The sequence below is a fragment of the Psammomys obesus genome, unplaced genomic scaffold (genome assembly GCF_907164565.1).
Source record: "Psammomys obesus unplaced genomic scaffold, mPsaObe1.curated_primary_1811, whole genome shotgun sequence".
Taxonomy (NCBI): domain Eukaryota; kingdom Metazoa; phylum Chordata; class Mammalia; order Rodentia; family Muridae; genus Psammomys; species Psammomys obesus.
In genome coordinates this window covers 3,049,112-3,067,489 of record NW_026596158.1, presented here as the reverse complement: position 1 = coordinate 3,067,489, position 18,378 = coordinate 3,049,112, and the positions used below count along the sequence as shown (strand labels likewise).

Here is an 18,378-nt window from a genome sequence, read left to right as displayed (position 1 = left end):
GAGGGTTGGCTCAGCAGCTAAGAGCACCGGCTGCTCTTCCAGAGGGCCTGCGATTGATTCCCAGCACCCACAGGGCAGCTCACAACTGTCTGCAGTCCCGATCCCAGAGGATTTGATACCTTCTCCTGCCTTCTGTGGGGCACATGCGGTTTCACAGACAAACATGCAGGCAAACCCATGACTATAAAATAAAAACTGAATTGTGTGTTTGCATGTTTATCTATATAACTTACGTGTCCCCAGAAAGTCGATAGCCTGAACTCAAAAGGCAAATGATTCACCCTTCACAAATCCAGTACACAATGATGACTGCAAACAGCCCCCGTGGTTCACGGGCCTAGATGGTGGTGCTGATTTTGCTGGTACTGGAAACCTCAGTGGTAATCCCACTGACCAAGAGGAAAAGACCATCACCCAAAATCTTTTGGTCAAATTATGCAAACTTCATTTTCTGTCAGCCAGGGTTCTCTCTCTAAATCAAAGTTTGAGAAAATAGCATTGAAAACAGGAGAAGGTGGGGCTTATAGACACTCCAAAACTTCAAGACCAGGGTTTTTGTTTTTTTTTCCCCCAAGGGTTGTTGGTTTCATAGGAACTTGGAGAAACATTTCAAAATTTTTTGGCAGAGCATCTTATCAGGGTCAGGGTTCACGGGTGCGGAACAGGTGTCAAGAGATGGTCAAATCCAGGTTTTACAGAAACCAGGGATGACCTTGTAAGAAGATGGCTTTTAATCTTAAGATGGAGTCAGGCTGGTCCATCGTTGGGAAGTAGGACCCAACGGGCAGTAGCGGGGTAGTGTCCTTACGTCTATCCCGTCCCTGTCCTCTTCCTGGTCTGCCTGTTTCCTGGTCTCCGCGAAGCAAGGAGCTTACTTAGTGCTATGCCTCACCAACCATGCGGTGCGAGCCCCAAAATGATGCAGCCAGCCAGCCAACCATGCCTGGAAACCTCTGAAATCATGAGCCAAGTTGGGGGAGGGGGAGTGAAAAAAAAAAAACCCTATTTCTCATGAACATCTGTCACAGAAACGAAAAGTGCCTAACATAGGGAATGGGACAAGGGTGTCATGTCCATCAAAACGGGGAAGGAAAGATACTCTTCTCTACCATTCCTGATGTCACATGGGAAGCCATGACAAGGACCTCCTCTCCAGGAGACAGGGAAGATTCTCACAGCACCATCCAATCAGCCTCTTGGTGTCAGTGGGAAATACTGAGGGCGACAGTTTGGATTTCACCATCTCAGTCGCCATTCTGGAACCTTTAGTTTCATAACCCCATTCTTTTCTTCACATTCAGGCCCAGCACTGCTTAGCGGAGAGTTCTCCTCCATCAGGTCCCTACAGGTGCCACCTGAAACAAAGCCAGTGGCGGCGGCGGCAGAGAAGGGGGTCTTCCAGAAAGGATGGGAAACGTAGGGCTGGAATATTTGCTAAGCAATATTGTCTTTAGGATGGGAAAAGACAGGCGGTGAAAATACGCCAGCAAATGTTCCAAGAGGGGGAAAAAACGGGAGAGGGAGGCTGGGGTTATCCTGCCCTGGGATCTTTGCTGAACCCCCACGTCTTTTTGCTTGGGGACAGGATATGTGAAAACGGGTGATTGGGCTGGGTTCTAATCTAATACAGATTCTCTCCTATGTTGAAGGTGATGAGCAAGTTTTGAGTATCAATAACATACTGATAATAGTGACGTCTATATCAGGGTTCAGTTGTGCACGCCTGCAATCCCAAGACTTGGGAGTCAGAGGTAGGCGGATCTCTGTGAGTTCGAGGCCAGCCTGGTCTCCAAATGGAGTCCAGGACAGTTAAGGCTACACAGAGAGACCCTGCCTCGGGGAAAAAACAAAAACAAAAAAACAATGACGTCTACAAAACACAAAGTAACATATATCGCTGGTTTAGGATTACAAACGGTAAAAATGATGGCTGTGGTGGTTTCCTCTATTTTAAAACCATGATGGCTCACGAACAGGAAATTTTATCAGCCGCCTTCGCCTTTGACTGCAGCCCTAAGGGAAATGAGATCAGGTGTCTGCAGCGGGAAGGGAATTCTGGTAGCTCCAGGAGGCGTGTATGAACGTCTGATTCAGGACCAGCCAGGCCACTATGGCTGAAGTCAACTGAGCGAGGAGTGCAAAGAGACAATGGAGCCGGTGTAATTTTAATCTGTTATTTGCTTGGGAGTCGAGAAGGTCTAGGGAGGGAGGGTTCTGCCGGGAGGGCGTGACTGGACACCATTTCACAGAAAACGTTAGGGGCTCCCGACCCACCAGGCAGTGGCCAGTTCAGTCTCCCAGAATGCACTTCCCGTCGGCGCCACCAGGGGACAGCACCGTCGCGCCGAGAAGGGCGAGAGCCAATGCCCGCGCACGGGGTGCAGGTGACGGCCTGGGAACCTTTGAACCGAAACAGGTCTGCAGTCTTGGCTCCGCGCCTTTTGAGCATCAGAACTTCCGGAAGCCTTGACCTAGAACGAGGGATGCTGGCGAGGGAGGCGGGGAAGGAACCACACGTCGGGAAGTAAGGAGACGCCGAAGTACGACTGCAACTTCGTCCAAGGTCCTGTCCCCACGAGCGTGCCCTCCGGGGCCGCAGCATCTCTTCTAGGGGGACCTCACGGATGCCTTCTGGGAAGCCTCGGGCGGCAGCACCTCCCCCACCGGGACGAGGGCGGGAAGGCGCGCGGCGTCACCGACACTCCCCAGCCAGCCGGGACCTGGCGCGTCCTGGCACCTCCCGGCAGGGCGCACCTAGGCGGGTCCATCGGCGCCGGGGACAGGGGTGTGGAGCGGCAGCGGACAGGTGCGCGGCGGGGCGCGGCCCCTCTCGGCAGGTGGAGCACCGCCTGGAGGGCCTCTGTCTTCAGGGAGCTCAGTCCCACCAACTTTGGCCGGAGCAGCAGGTGGCTGCGCGGGCCGCCCGCGGCGCGAGCGCCCTCCTGGCTAAGCGGTCACTTGGTTCAGGCCCCGGAGGCAGTAGCGCACCTGAGTCAGCCCACTTCCGGGGAGGGAGGCCCGCAAGCCCCTCCCCCGCCGCCCACCCCCAAGCCCAGCCCCGGGGCTCCCACCCTTGTGTACCTGGGCGGATCCATTCCCGGGAGTGCGCGGGGGGTGGAGTGACCCGGAGGGCCGCAGCGCGCGGGGTCAGTTGTGCCCGCGGAGCCGGAGGCATGAGCTCCGTTTAAGTTCTTTGGGGAGGTTAGAACTCCTCCGCCGTGGGGGAAATGGACTCGGATTAGGGGCCGGGCGCAGCACCTACCCTTCTCGGCCTTGGTGCTTGCCGCGCCCCCTACTCTCGGGAGACTTGGGAGGGGACGCGCGGGCCCCGTCGCTGCTGGACGGCCGCGATGGCGCCGGCGGCCGGCGCGTGGGCCGGGGCGCCCGGCTCCCGCCCGGCCACTGTGGCCTTCGTGTGGCTCCTTCTCATCGCGTGCTGCCCAGGTAAGGAGTGGGGTCCCCGGTGCTGCGGGACGGCGGGAGGGCGCCCCAGGGGGTGGATGGAGGGCTGCGGTTCTCACCTGCCCTAGAGGAGACGAGACCGGGGAGGGGGAGGCGTGAGGGTTGGCGCCAGAACGCAGGTTCGAGACCTCCGGGACCCGCCTGCTGGGGGAGACCCCTGTCCCCGAGGAGAGGAATTCCTTCCCGTGGCGCGCCCAGCCCGCTCCTCTGCCTTTGTTGGAGATAACAGGAAGTGAAACTCCGGGGCTCCTAACCCTGGGACTGTCCGGAGAAGGGGACCCTTTGTGGGCAGGAGCAAGCCCTCCACTCCCCATCGTGGGAAGGGCCAGTCACAGGGATCTTGGCCGCGCCCCAGGATTTCTGAGTGTTGGGGTAACGGGGGGTAGAGCACTGGAGGGCTGGATCAGGCGAAGAGCTTGAGAATCAGGGCCCCGCCGTGGAGTGGGTGTGGAACTGGGGACTCCCCACCCCACCCACCTCCCGGGTATCTGTAGGGTGGATGGACTTTTGAACCTTATGCCATCTTCCGCGGGCCAGCGCTCTCCTGGCCTGTTGAATGGAGTCTAGGGCGCGGGCCTAGGGCTTCATCTCCGTGTGCGCTTTGGAGTCTCTTGGTAGGTGGAGGAATTCCAAGAACCTGGCCCGCGTGGCTACGTATTTCTCGCTTTTCAGCCCCGTGGGTGTATAAAAATGGGCGTAATTATCCGACCTGCCTCGCCAGGCGCGGGGATTAAGAACAGCAGGTCAGGCGCCTTGAAGAACCGCGAACGCTGTCAGGTGCCGCGGCTTGCTGCTGGCGTGGGACCCCCGGCGGCCGCGGCGGTCCCCGTGACGCTCCTCTTGTCCCCAGACCCTGCCAGCGCCGTGCAGGTGACCGTGTCTGACCCCTACCACGTAGTGATCCTGTTCCAGCCGGTGACGCTGCCCTGCACCTACCAGATGAGCAGCACGATCAGCGTCCCCATCGTCATCTGGAAGTACAAGTCCTTCTGCCGGGACCGCGTTGCCGACGCCTTCTCCCCGGCCAGCGTGAACAACCAGATCAATGCCCAGCTGGCGGCGGGCAACCCCGGCTACAACCCCTACGTGGAGTGCCAGGACAGCGTGCGCACCGTCAGGGTGGTGGCCACCAAGCAGGGCAACGCCGTGACCCTGGGAGACCACTACCAAGGCCGGAGGATCACCATTACCGGAAGTATGTGGGGCGGGTGGGAGGAGGGCCTGTGGCTGGTGGGGATGAGGGGGGGTCTCGTCTTCAGGGGGCCGAGGAGGGGAGGGATCCTTCGTTTATCCCCTCCTCCACCCACTCGCCCATCCGTGTGTTCATCCATCCGCCCACCAGCTTCTCCATCCATCTCCGCTTCCGTCCACTGCCCCACAGTACAGCCCCGACCATAGGCCAGGTTTGGTCTAGGCTCCGGGAACACAGAAATAAAGCCATCAGGTCACTCTCTTGCTGAGCGCGCGCTAGCGTAAGGGAGACGGACTTAAACATACAGTGTCAGAGGCTTGGCGGTGCTTGAGGGAAAACTAGTGGAGCTTCCAGCAGGGGTCTGTTTTATAGCCAGTGCCGAAAATGCCAGCAACAGAAAGCAATGTGCCGGCCAGCTGCGGTGGCATGCCTGTCATCCCAGCATTTGGGAGGCTGAGGCAGAAGGATTTTGAGTTCAAGACCAGCGTGGGCTACATAGAGTGAGACCCAAGGCCTGGTTTAGATTTACCTGGAGCGGACTAACTCGGGCAGACCACACAGTAATTGAGTAATTCCATTCTATCGTCGTCATCCCCCCGCCCCCGCCCCCCTCACGAAGGGCCCTGGAAACAAGTGACTTGCTGGGGGTTACACAGTCTATAACAGCTGAGCTCGAACTCCCCCCGTAGCCCTAGTCCCCCCTCATTCATTCATTCATTCATTCATTCATTCATTCATTCATTCATTCTTTTGTTGCCTGGTGGCTTGGCACGCTCTAGGAGGATGCTCTACCTCTAAGTCACGCCCCCCCCCCCACTCTCACTAGTGGATTCTAGGCCAGTGCCCTAACCCTGAGTTCTGTCCATGGCCGCTGACTCAGTTGTCAAGGATCTCCTGTGTCCCGGGTGCTCTTAGAGGCAGAATAGCCCAGATCCTGCCCCTGCCCCAGAGGACCTGAAAAGAAGGCTTAGAGCACGCGCACCGGGCGGGGTGGTGCACACTTGTGATCCTGGCGTTGGGTAGGTGGAGGTGGATGAGGAGTTAAGACCACTGTCGGCTCTGGAGCAAGCTGGAGGCCAGCCTGGCTACATGAGTCCCTGTGTCGGGCTGAAGAAAAGAAAAGAAAAAAGAAGGGAGGTTCAGATGGCTTCACAGGCTGAGAAGGAGCAGTAGCACTTGGTGATGTGTGGAATGACTGGGGGGCGCCATCTTTGCCAGCGCGATTTGAAGAATCCGAAGGGAAGGGGGAAGACAGGGCAGCGAGCGGCAAGCTCCTGCTGCCCTTGAGGCTAGGGAGAGGGAGGGCTTTTTTCGGGCTAACACTGGGCCTAACTGCCCAACCCTGATCAGAACACCACAGGTACAAGAGAACAGCCTTGAAGGCTGGCTGGAACTGAGTATGCTCTGAGGGACGCAGAACTCGGCAGTGTCCATCGGGGTATATCCCCGGGGGAACCTCGTGCCCCGGAGACCTCAAAGACTGGGCCCCTCCTGCTGGCCTGTCTCAGTGGTGGAGTGAAGTGGCCATCCTTTCAGAAGTCCCGGTAGCCATGAGAGCTTTCTTCCCCTTCGGCTTTGAGGACAAAGAGGTGGATCTCTTCCCCCCCCCCCGCCCTCCTAGTTTTTATGAAGGAAAGTAAGCGTAGCCTGTCCCCAGCTACTCTGGAGGCTGAGGTGGTGTATGTGTAGCAGAAGTTCAAGGTTCAAGGCCAGCGGGGTCCACTCAGGTGAAAATGGTAAAAAGAGGCCTGTCTGGTACAGGTAAGGTTGTCCCCGAGGACTGCAAAAATGGTTGAAAACGTAACTGTCCATCTGCCAGCACCTGCCTTCTGCTCCTCTTGCTTTGGGGTGTGTGGGGTGTTATGTCGGGAGCCCCAGTGTTGGCTTCCTCTGGTGGTTGGATCCGTGTGCCCCCTATTCTGAGCGGTCCGGACAGGACCCCGAGGCCCTCTGGAAACACAGGGCTTCCCTCTGCTGTGTGTAAGTAAGGAGTCAGGACATGGTCGGGAAGAGCCTGGCCTCACCCACGGGAGACCAGTACCTTGGCCTCTCACCTCACCCATGGAATCGGTGCTCAGCCCCTGTGATCTCGGGGGCCAGCAGGGACCAGGAACAGGGTGTGCCCCAGAGGAAGGAGGTGGACCCAGGCCTCAGGAGAGATCAAAAGAAGCCGGAAAAACCTTCCTTTTCATGGGTTCTGAAAACATCGCATAGGCCAAATACAATACAGCAAGGCCTAGATATGGTCCTGGAGGCCCCTGGTTTTAATGCCTGGCCTATGTAATCATTTCCCTTGGCAGGGGGTTCCTGCTCACTCCTTCAGCTTTGGGAGAGGCTTGCTGCAGAGTGCATGGGTCACGGAGCAGTGATCAAAACCATAGGCCCGTGGGAGACAGCGCGGCCTGTGAGACTCCCTCCCAGCCAATCCCACGAATCGAGGGTCCCCTCGTGGTCACTTTGAGGACATTAACCGTGGGTGCCCTGCTTCAGAGCAACCGACAGACACCAGGGTTGTGCCCTGGGCATGTCAGCGGGGAGTCCTGGGTTCAGAGAGCGGTGCGGAAAAGCTGGACTGTTAGGGCAGCCCTGAGTTCCCGAGGTTTGGAGGCTTGTGTGAAAGAAAGGATAAGGAAGGGTGTCTGCAATGGAGGAGGATCTCTGCGGTCAACAGTAGCTGGATGCCTGGCCTTGGAGAGGCCTTCGTTCCTCCAAGGTTACCCGGGCAGCTTTCCCGGAGCTGCGCAGCCCCCGCCTCCACGCCTGGCACCTTCTGGCACTCATAGGTCGTGTCCTTTATCCTCACCGTCTGATAGGCAGCATGTGTTCTAACCTGGGTCTGAAGCGTCCTAAGGACGAGCTTTCCTCCATGAAGGGTCTGGATTCTTCTCAGAACTCCCGAACCATCTTCTTAACGGAAGAATTCTGGGAGCTTTCCTGTCTTCTGTCTTCATGATTTCACTCTGCAGCCCAGGCTGGCATTGAACTCACAATCGTCACAAAACTTTCCTACTGGCCTAGCTCAGTAGAAGCAAGGTTTTCCAAGCAGCTTTGTTTGCTGTGAGATTGCATGTCACATGGAACATGCCTTTAATGTTCTTGAGTGGTTAAGGGGGAGGGTGGGGGAGGGGGGTTGTACTGTAAAATGAGTGTCCACTGGAAAGGCCAGGGAACCTCAGGGGGCCTTCGGCCACACTGAGAACCTTGGCTTCTTTTTGCTGCTTTGAGACGGTTTCCCTTGGCTGTTCTGGACCTTGTAGACCAGGTTGGCCTTGAACTCCCGGAGATGCGCCTGCCTCTGCCTCCCCGAGTGCTGGGATCACAGGCGTGCGCCACCAAGCCCAGCAAACCTTCACTTTCTAGCGGAGGTTACTTACACACGCTTCCTGGAATAGTCCAAGCGGTTTGTCGTCTGCTTTTTGTTGTTTGTTGACGGTAGGGGTTGAGGTGGTCTCTCTGCGTGGTCCAGGCTGCCTTCAAACTCTCCATCCTCCTGCCTTAACCTCCCCAGAGCTGGAGGTCATGGACTGCCGCCATCCCCTCAGCCAGGTCGAAGGCCTAGTGAGCAGGTCAGGTGTTTGTTTGATAACCGGGTGGCTGGAATTCTGGGACCAGCAATAAAAGCCAAGGAGAGACGGACTCAGTCAGCCGAGGAGGCCGAATCCACTCTTTTGCCATGTTGTCCGTCACTGGTGAAGACGTGGGAACTAGTGTGTAAGCAGGGTGACAGGCGTCAGAAGGCGGGTGTGGGTTGGGTAGCCAGGGAGGGCTCCTCCAGGTTGGGGCCTGAGTAACAAGAAGGAACGTGCCCGGAGCTGGCACAGAGGACAGGCTGAAGGCCGGTGAGGTCATCCAGTGACCAGAGACACTGCTGGGGGGTTGCGGGCCTGGGGACTGTATTTGGCGTGATGGGTTGTGGAAAGGGGTTTCGTTCTGAGGAAGCTTCAGCCCTTAGTAGCTGGTGTGCCCTGGGGTGCTAGGTACCATGCATGTAGACACCCAATTGTGTCCTAGGTGTGAGTGGACAGGTTGCCATGCCGGCTCCTGGGCCCCTGAGACGGGGTGGCAGGCAGGTCACCGGGAGCCTGTGGCTGAGAAGACCCTGGGATTCTATTGGCTAGAAGAAATGCCACCACTGAGGCAGAGCCTGCGAGCAGAGGTTTCCCTGTCCCGCCTTGCTAGGTGGATTAAAGGATGTAACTAATTAGGGCCTGAGCAGTAGAGAGGAAGCCGGAAGTGCTAAAGACTTTCATTAGTGATATAATTAGCAGGCTCCTTTGCCCGGGGCTGCTTCTGGCCAGCGCGTCCCCAAGCCCTGGGACTGACCTGGAATGTGGGGACAGAACGGGAGGGTGGGCTTGGGGCTGGGAGTGTCGGGCTCTCCCACACCTGTCACGCCCGCTCCTTGGTGGCATCTCGTATCTGGGATCTGGCCTAGTTAGTTTGGCTTCCCTGCTTTGCACCCCCGCCCCTGAGGCCGGATGACGGAGTTTAGACTTGGCTCTGAGAGCTGGTGAGGAGCATGCGTCTGGGTTGGAAGCCCAGGCGCTGGAGCCGGACCGTCCCAGCCTTCGGCTGGATTAGGTCATCGTCCCACCAAGACACCACACCGCACCCTGACCACAGTGAGAACGATGCCCACCTCCTGGACTGGGTTTGGGTTTCTTTGGTTCATGTCGGCGCAGGGGCTCTGTGGGCTAGGCGAACATTCTACCACCGTGCCTCGGGTGTTTGGTTCTTTGGAGACAACAGTCAGACTGTGTGGCCCAAACTGGTGTTGAGCTTGAGACCATGCTGCCTCCGCCTCTGTGTGCAGGAGGAGCAGCCTGTGCCACCATGCCTGGCACCCAGATAGCTTCAGGGAACCCTGTTAGGTGTGGAGAGACATACGTAAAAAGGAGCACGCTGTTAGACGAACGGTTTCATTTTGGTGGGCTGGGGTGGTGCTCGTCTGCAGTCCCAGCACTTGGGAAGCTGAGGTGGCAGGCTTTCCAGTTCAAGGCCAGCCTGGGCTACATAGTGGGAGACCATCAAACAAACAAAACCTAACGATTACATTCTTGATTTCTACGTGTGTGGGTGTTTTGTGCCTGTGTTTATGTCTGCACCACATTCTTGCCGGGTGCCTGGGGACGTCAAGGGGGGCATTGGATCCCCTGGATCTGGAGTTAGAGATGGTTGTGAGCTGTCATGTCGGTGCTGGGAGCTCACCCTGGGTTCTCAGCAAGACCAACTCGTGCTCCTAACTGACCAGCCATCTCTCCAGCCCCAGTGAATCATTTTCTTTTCACTTGACTCGCCAGGTGCAGTGGCACACACCTGTAATCCCAGCACTCTGGGAGGCAGAGGCAGGTGGAGCTCTGTGAGTTCGAGGCCAGCCTGGTCCACAAAGTGAGTCCAGGACAGCCAAGGCTACACAGAGAAACCCTGTCTCGGAAACAACCCAAAACAAGCTTTTTTCACTTGTGCCCGGCACCCTTCCTAAGGTGTGGGGCTCAGCCCCTGTTGATCTTACGAGTGCCCTCCCCTGAGGCTGTCTTCATACTGTCTCTCCCTGCCCTAGATGCTGACCTGACCTTCGAGCAGACAGCCTGGGGGGACAGTGGGGTGTATTACTGCTCCGTGGTCTCAGCCCAGGATCTGGGCGGCAACAACGAAGCGTATGCAGAGCTCATTGTTCTTGGTGAGTGGGGCAGGGCTCAGAGGGCCCGGGCAGGAGGGTGGAGAGAGGGAACTGGTACTCCGTTTGTCCACTCTTGTGTGTCCACCCTCTGTCATCTAGCTCCCGTGCTGGGCCCTGTCGCCTGCTTTGCTCCCTGCCTTGCCGGACTGCCAGTCACTTGGGCTTCTCCGTGCCCTGCACCCCAGACAGGATCCTTCCTTCTATGGCATTCAGATCAGCCAGAGTCAGAGTTAGAGTGGAGATAACTGAGGAGCCTACCCCCAGCGAGTCTCTGCTTCTAATCCCAGCACCTGGAGGCAGAGGCAGAAGCAGGTGCATCTCAGAGTTTGAGGCCAGCCAGGTCTATTCCAGGACAGACAGAGCTACAAAATAGAGAGGAAAACAAACAAACAAAAACAACCTCACATGTGGGCAGAGCTGATTGGAAGTGAGAACGTCCCTGACTGGGGGGTGGGAGGGGGTCTGTTCTGGGTCCCTAGGGAAGCCAGTGGAGCACTCACACAGAATAGTAACCTTTCCATTGTCCAGGGTTACTTAGAATGTCTGATGAAGCAATTATGTTACAGTGCAAGCTGTTTCGTGGTTGCTGAGAGGAGAGCAGCAAGACAGCCAGTCTGTGCGTGTTTGATATGGTGGAGTATTTTGAGAGGGTGGTGGCCTGTGCATGGGAGGCTGAGTCGATACGATCAAGAGTTCTGGGCCAGTCTTGATGTCCCTTTCAGGATGACGGATGACCTAGGCTACATTGAATTTCAGGCTAGTCAGAGCTACACAGTGAATTTCTAGCCAGCCTGAGCTACATAGTAAAACCTGCTTTAAAGAGGGAGTTTTGTTGCTTTTATGTTTTGGTGGTGGGGGTCTTTTGAATATTTTTTCCATGTACCCTGCATCCGAAAGGCTAGCTGTATAACTGGGGTTGGCCCTACCTTCTGCCACATCCCAAAGGGTCACAGTATACCCTGACCAAACACAGAGTTTGTCTTCTGCCCTTTTGGGGTGGTGCTGTGTGTGACTTACGAAGTATGTGGAAGTTTGAGTGTGCCTGAAACGACTCGATGGCAGGGGCAGGGTAGCGTGTCCCCAGGGGCTCCAGTCTGGCCAGGTGGCTTCCTTGCCAGGGCCAGTCAGGAGCCAGCGTGTCGTGCACCGAGTGTCCTGTATGTGACAGAAGCCCCATCTCTGCAGTGCCGTCCTCAGAGGAAATGAACAAGTGCATGCTGGGAACAGGCCACAGGGCAGAGGGCAAGGGGCGGACTCCCCTCCCGTGAGGTCAGGGCTTTATCAGCATGTCCTCTCAGCAGTTCCTGGAATCACTCAGGATCTCACAAGTTTTGTGCCATGTGGCTTATACCTAGTTATTTATATTAAAATTGAACTAGGAACTTTTTTTTTGAAACAGGGTCTCACTGCAGCCTAAATTGGCTTGAAGTGGCAATACCCTCACCCAATACCTCCGCCCTCTTGAGCGCTTACGTTATAGCATGAACCACCACAATTGGCTGGAACTGAGACGTCTTTAAAATCCCAAGATAACTGCGTAATGTTAGCCGTGGGATGGCGTGGGGGGTGGAGTGAGTCAGGGAGCCAGAGGAAACCCCGGCTGTGCCCTCGGAGGAGAAGGGGCATGGGTGTACCTAGTGACAGAGTTTTGGCCCTCTGACCACAGATTTGGGGTTCTTGTCTCATGTGAGCCAGGCATGCATATGACCTCCATCATGTAGCTCTGTGCATTTTAGACGCCTGGTGCTCCTGCCTCAGGAACCAAGTGCTGGGACTGGAGAGGTGGCCAGCTCCATGCCCCGCTTTCCAGTGCGCGTGTGCTGGAGGGAGGCGTGCTGGTGTGCACACGGGTACTTAGGACAAGGCTGGTGGCGCCCAGAGCCTCCGTGCCACCTGAGAGGTCCTGAAACTTACGTGTGTGACCCTTCCTGGGACACAGAACCAGGACCATGTATGATTTTAACGTGCCTTCATGGCCTCTACTCCATGGAAAGGACTGTTGTGGGTGAAGTGTAGCTGGGGCGCACATGCTTAGCCACCGTGAGGTCCTGGGTTCAGCCCCCAGCACTTCAAAAACAGATGATACAGCGTCATTAGATTCATTCATTATGACGTTCTTGGTATCATAATTTTTTCGTATTTTACTGTTTAAATTTGAATTTTTATATAATTATTCTCTGTTAACTTCACACAAGTAGATGTTTTGGTTATACGTGTGCTTATACCCCATGCCCTACGTCCAACTTGCTCCAGATAGCCCCAATATGTTCCCCTCCCAAATGCATCTTTAAAAAAGAAAAGTAACAGCCCAGTTATTATTGCGTATGGCTGTGGCACCCTTCACTGGAGGGTGGGTGAGCCAACCAGTGGCCACACCCCTAAATAAGAATGGCTGACTCCCTCAGCAGACATCTGTTGCCAAAAGTTCCTCATTTTGAGCCCCGAGTAGTGGCTCACGCCTGTAATCCTGGAGCTCAGGAGGCTGAGGCCGCCGGAACTTCAAGTCAAGACCGCCACAGTTGGGCACGAGGGTACACCTACTGTGCCCAGCAGGACTTGTGTGGGTGGGAGAGCTGGGAGTGCCAGGCTAAGATGAAACCCTTAGGATCCGTGGCGTATGTGAAGGGCCCCCTGTGGCAGGGTGGAAGGCATATGTGACCAGCCAGGACTGCCCTAGGCCGCACTGCTCCCTCTGTTCAGGGCTTGTTCTCCATTGTCCAGTTGAGGCTGGCAGTTCTTCAGGGCAATGGCTTGGGCCGCCCATGCCCAACGTAATCTTGTCTCTCTTTTGTCCCTCCAGGCAGGACCTCAGAGGCCCCTGAGCTCCTACCTGGTTTTCGGGCGGGGCCCTTGGAAGGTATGGGGGTGGAACCCCTCGGAGGGTCTTGCTGGCCCCCAATAGATGCTTCTATTTCTAGTATCCTCCCCACTAACTACTTCCCACTGTAGACTTCCACTAAACCTGCCCCACGCTGACACCTAGTGGCCTGGCTGTGGGCTTGGGGTGGCCTGGGCTGGTTGAGAAGGTTCTGGGGTGTGGGCAGGGGACTCGAGTGACTGGTGCCTCCTCTGTCTCCTGGGCTTTGTGTCTGGGCTTCGTCTCTTTCTCGTCCTGAGGGCTACCATTTGTGTTGCTCTGGCCAGGCTCCCTCTTGCTCTCTGCTTTGTCTGTTTGATCTCTGGATAAGGTCTCCAGTGTGGGGCCTGAACCAGGCTGTAGTGGGTTTGGGGTCCCTCTGTTGCTACGCCCTCGTCTTGGGCACAGAGAACCAAGCTGTAACAGTGGCAGGTTCTCGGAGGAGCTTTGCAGACAGTCCCCCGTCCTCAGAGCTGGCTCCGCAGCACCCTGTGGGGCCTGGGTGCCTGCAGCCCACCTCTCCCAGCTCACAGCCCGTTCTTTCTTTGCAGACTGGCTCTTTGTGGTCGTGGTCTGCCTGGCGGGCCTCCTCCTTTTCCTCCTCCTGGGCATCTGCTGGTGCCAGTGCTGTCCACACACCTGCTGCTGCTATGTCAGATGTCCCTGCTGCCCAGACAAGTGCTGTTGCCCCGAGGCCCGTAAGTGTCCCTCACCTGCTACCCCCTCTGGAACGCTGCTGGGCCCATTGGCCTGCCTTCCAGGCAGTGTGCGCAGCAGGCTGCAGAACCGTGGTGGCTAGGCAAACACCACCACCTAACTCTTGTTGAGCTTTTTTATTTTGAGAGGGTAATTTACGGCTGTGGCTCAAAAATGAGACCACCAAAAATCATGTCCAACATCCCAAGATACTGTTCACAGGAAAGTAAAGCCCCCTTCACAGACAAAATCCTGGTGGGTGTGGCAGTGTTCCCAGGCAAACCCAGCACTGTGGAAAGGTGAGGACAGGGAACTCTCAGAAACCTTAAGTGGAACAGTAAGGATCCAAGCAGGGTCTGCACAGCTTCTGTGGAGCCTTGAGGCGTATCCATCACGTCCAGGTGGGTACCTGTGGAGGGCTAGGAATCCGGGACCAGACATGAAGGAAGCAGATACGTGACGCAGAGGGGAAATGGGAGAAGAAAGTGGGCAGTGCCATCCTCCTCTGCCCCTTGACGGGACAAAGCTGTCAGCCTTTAGCCATCTCTGGGAGGCTGTCTAGAGAGCCCTGTACCCTGGTACATAGCCCACAGAAAAGAACTGGCCAGGTGGGGCTTTGAGGCCAGGCTGTTGCAGTTCTGGCAGAACTCTGCCCAGCAGGAGCTTTCAAGGTTTCTGTGTGGACAGCATTTGGCGGGACCCAGCATGTTCCACGCCTGCTCCTCGTGGGCAGTCGTGTGGGCTGGTGCACAGATCAGGGAGGCCTGCCGTGCACCGGGCGTGACCTGAGCCATGGTCCCTGCATGAAGCCGCCAAACTGTGTGCTTGAAGCTCTGTGGTTTTACAGATGTGGAGTTTCCCCTAGAAGCTGAGCGAACTAAGGCTTGGGGCTGGGTCCCAAGCCCACACTTCAGCCTTCTAGACTCCACTGTCATTTACCCAGGGAGCCTGTCCCTCCCCATGGAGTCCTGCTCTGCCCCACTTCTTTCTGCCTAACAGGGAGTACCATCGAGCTGCTAATTATAACCTAACCAATCAGTGAGCTAATGAAAGAGCTGAGCACTTAAGTCACCTGCCTCCAAATCAGAGGAGCAAAGGGCCTCCGAGGCTCTGGAGTGCCAAGTAGGGTCCAGTGACTTTTTGAACCCAGGCCCTCAAGCATGCCACCCAAGCACTCTGACTGCTACCCTACATTCTCAGGCCTCCCTAACTCAGGCTGGCTGGCCTTAAAACTCTGTAGCCCTTCAAGACTGCAGAGGTTACCTGGGCGTGGTAGTGCCTGCCTTTAGCCCCAACACTCTGTGAATTCAAGGCCAACTTGGTCTACAAAGCAAGTTCCAGGACAGAAACACTATTGAAAACAGACAAACAATTGGAGAGATGGAGATGGCTCAGGGTAAAGACCACTTGCTCCCATGCAGAGGACCAAAATTTGTTTTCCTGCACCTGTCAGCCTCAGGGCTATCTTATCCCTTTGGTCTCCACGGGCACCTACACTAAAATGCATACACAAACATATATATATATATATATATACACACACACACACACACACACACATATGAAAAGTAATGGCTGGTGTTATAGGCCTGTACCACCAAGCCTGCTGGATCAGGTGAAATGAGTTAGGAATTGCCACCCAGCCTCTAGCCTGAGAAGCAAGATTTTACCCTTGAGCTGTCAAGCTAGAACCAGCTGGCTGGGTGGGGATGGAGGTGGCCAGGAGTTGGAAAGCACAAAGATGCTGCACTTCTCTGTGGAGCAGGCAAGGTAACTCTGTGCCTGTCTTTCCTGACCTCCAGTAACAGCACCTGGGAGGTGACAGGACGTTGTGAACCCAGCAGACATGACTTTCCCCCAGTACTGGCTAGGCTGCCCCAGCTCACAGGGACTGTAGTGGGCCCAGAACAGGCCTACTAATGTCTTCAGATTCTGGCCTGTCATTCGCGGTTTCTGGGATAGCTGAGGCAGGAGGGTCACAAGATAAAAGGTCTGTCCTGGCTACATAGTGAGTTTATGATATGCCTGGGCTACTTATGAGGCCCAGGCAGAAGACATATTGGGGGCTGGGAGTTTGCTCTGTGGAAAAACACCTAGGAAGTCTGAGGTTCTGGGATCCTTTCCCAGTACCAAAACACAGATGCTGTACTCTGGAGTTTCACATGAAACCTTTCCATTGTCAACTGTTGGCAAGCCACCATCATGTGCAGGTTGGGGCCCTGATCTACCAGCATGCACCCCAGGTCTCGAAAGGAAGTGGGGACTTGGTGAAGGCCATGTCCCCTAACCTACAGTTCTGCAGGAATGACACGGAGGGGCACACCCATGTCCCCCAGAATCCCACCCCAGCGTGGGACACTACTGCTTCTGATCATCTTCGTGTCCATGTGCCCTCCCAGTTTATGCTGCCGGCAAAGCGGCCACCTCGGGCGCCCCCAGCATCTATGGCCCCAACATCTACACCCACCTCTCTCCTGCCAAGACCCCTCCACCACCGCCTGCCATGATTCCCATGGGTCCTACCTACGGGTACCCCGGAGACTTCGACAGGAACAGCTCAGGTGAGGCCCGGGGGAAGCCAGACAAGGGGTGAGGTAGGGCCAGAAGGGAGCATGGGAGAGTGGGGTGCCCAGCTTTGCTCCAGAGTACTTAGTCACTGACAACCAGTCTCTCTCAGTTGGTGGCCACAGCTCTCAGGTACCGCTCATGCGTGACGTGGACGGCAGTGTATCTTCAGGTAAGAACCTGCAATCTTGAGAGGCTGATGTGCCTGGAGGGTTGGCCCCCATGTGCCCCCCTCCCCCCCAACCAATCACCTTGTTCCTCTCCTCAGAAGTGCGCAGTGGCTACAGGATTCAGGCCAGCCAGCAGGATGACTCCATGAGGGTCTTATACTACATGGAGAAGGAGCTAGCCAACTTTGACCCTTCCCGGCCTGGCCCTCCCAGTGGCCGGGTGGAGCGGGGTGAGCTTCAGGCCTGAGTCTAAGGGGGCAAAAGCATGCTACCTACCAATCTCGCACAGACATTCCTTGCCTGCAGAGCTCCGGTGGGGTGGGGAGGGCATGAGCCTGTGGGTGACAGGGTGGGGCCCATCTCAGTACCTGTGACATCTCCCTTTTCTACAGCCATGAGTGAGGTCACCTCCCTCCATGAAGATGACTGGCGATCCCGGCCTTCCAGGCCTCCCGCCCTTACCCCCATCAGGGATGAGGAGTGGAGTCGCCACTCGCCCAGGAGTCCCAGGCCATGGGAGCAGGAACCCGTTCAAGAACAACCGAGGGGTGGTTGGGGGTCCGGGCGGCCGCGAGCCCGCTCCGTGGATGCTCTGGATGACATCAACCGGCCTGGCTCCACTGAATCGGGACGGTCTTCTCCCCCGAGTAGCGGAAGGAAGGGTCGGGCCTATGCACCTCCCAGAAGCCGCAGCCGGGATGACCTCGATGATCCCCGGGATCTGCCACATTCCCGAGACCCCCACTATTACGATGACCTCAGGCCTAGGGATCGGCGTGCTGACCCCAGGTCCCGTCAACGACCCCGAGATCCCAGGGATGCTGGCTTCCGGTCACGGGACCCTCAGTATGACGGGCGACTCTTAGAAGAGGCCTTAAAGAAAAAGGAGTCTGGGGAGAGGAGGAGACTCTACCGGGAGGAGGAGGAAGAGGAGGACAACTATCCGCCAGCGCCTCCGCCTTACTCAGAGACTGAGTCCCAGGCCTCCAGGGAGCGGCGGATGAAAAAGGTAATCCAGGACCCCCCTCCCCCCGACCTCAGACCTCTCCGCCCCAGCCTGTCCAGTTCACACTTATCTTCTTTTATTCCCTTTACAGAATTTGGCCCTGAGTCGGGAAAGTCTAGTCGTCTGATCCCACGTTTTGTATGTAGCTTTTTTCTTTTTTTTTACTTTTTTTTTTTAATTGGAATATCGATGGAACTGTTCACCGAGTCTAATAAAATGCCTAATCACAAGATCTGAGCGTCTGTCTTGCTACATGAGATGGGGTCGGGGGTCGGGGGGGGGGAGGAGGGGGACCAGTGCAGGAAGGAAGGGACTAGAGACAGGCCTTCTGCCCTCTCCCTGGCCCGGCCGCCCGCGCCCTGCCCTGCTGCCCCGCCCCGGCGTGCGCATGCGCCCCGCGCCTTCGGGGTGGGGGGGGTGGACCGCGCTCCCTCCCTCGCGCGCGCGCCCCCGCGGCCCCATCCTCCCGGGTTCCCCGCGACCTACTTCACAGACAGTCTCCAAACCCCGAGGCCCGCGTCCACGGTGCCGGGCGCTCCAGCGGGTCCCGCGTTCCAGCCCCGGGCCGGTCCCCGTCGGCGTGCCCCGGGCCTAGGCGCGTGCGCGCCGGGCCCGCCGCCCGAGACAGACAGCGCGCGCGTTCCCCGGGGCCTGCCCTTCCCCACCCCCCACCGCGCGCGCGCCCGCCCCGGGACCGCGCCGCCGCCGCCGCCGCCACCGCGCGCGCGCAGCTCCAGTGAAGGAGGGAAA

At 56.9% G+C, this 18,378-nt stretch overlaps 1 protein-coding gene across 4 annotated transcripts; it reads left to right on the top strand.

Annotated features, from left to right (window-relative positions):
- The first annotated feature begins 3,161 nt into the window (after window positions 1-3,161).
- Lsr (lipolysis stimulated lipoprotein receptor) lies at window positions 3,162-17,860 on the top strand. Of its 4 annotated transcripts, none has more exons than XM_055594940.1 (10): window positions 3,273-3,444; window positions 4,313-4,657; window positions 10,215-10,334; window positions 13,135-13,191; window positions 13,743-13,889; window positions 16,287-16,448; window positions 16,565-16,624; window positions 16,724-16,852; window positions 17,015-17,631; window positions 17,720-17,860. In XM_055594940.1, exons 1-10 carry the CDS (start codon window positions 3,351-3,353, stop codon window positions 17,753-17,755), a joined length of 1,767 nt encoding a protein of 588 aa, XP_055450915.1. In that variant the 5' UTR covers window positions 3,273-3,350; the 3' UTR covers window positions 17,756-17,860. The 4 variants fall into 4 exon arrangements, with proteins under 4 accessions (XP_055450916.1, XP_055450915.1, XP_055450914.1 ...); XM_055594939.1 differs by having other exon boundaries at window positions 16,721-16,852; XM_055594941.1 differs by lacking the exon at window positions 13,135-13,191 and having other exon boundaries at window positions 3,162-3,444; window positions 16,721-16,852.
- Window positions 17,861-18,378: the final 518 nt, after the last annotated feature.

Bases quoted from the DNA above. Each gene is read 5' to 3' on its own strand.
- Lsr (XM_055594939.1), top strand. From the start codon at position 3,351: ATGGCGCCGGCGGCCGGCGCGTGGGCCGGGGCGCCCGGCTCCCGCCCG. The intron at 16,449-16,564 runs GTGAGGCCCGGG...AGTCTCTCTCAG, and splicing joins CTTCGACAGGAACAGCTCAG to TTGGTGGCCACAGCTCTCAG. The intron at 17,632-17,719 runs GTAATCCAGGAC...TTCCCTTTACAG, and splicing joins GGGAGCGGCGGATGAAAAAG to AATTTGGCCCTGAGTCGGGA.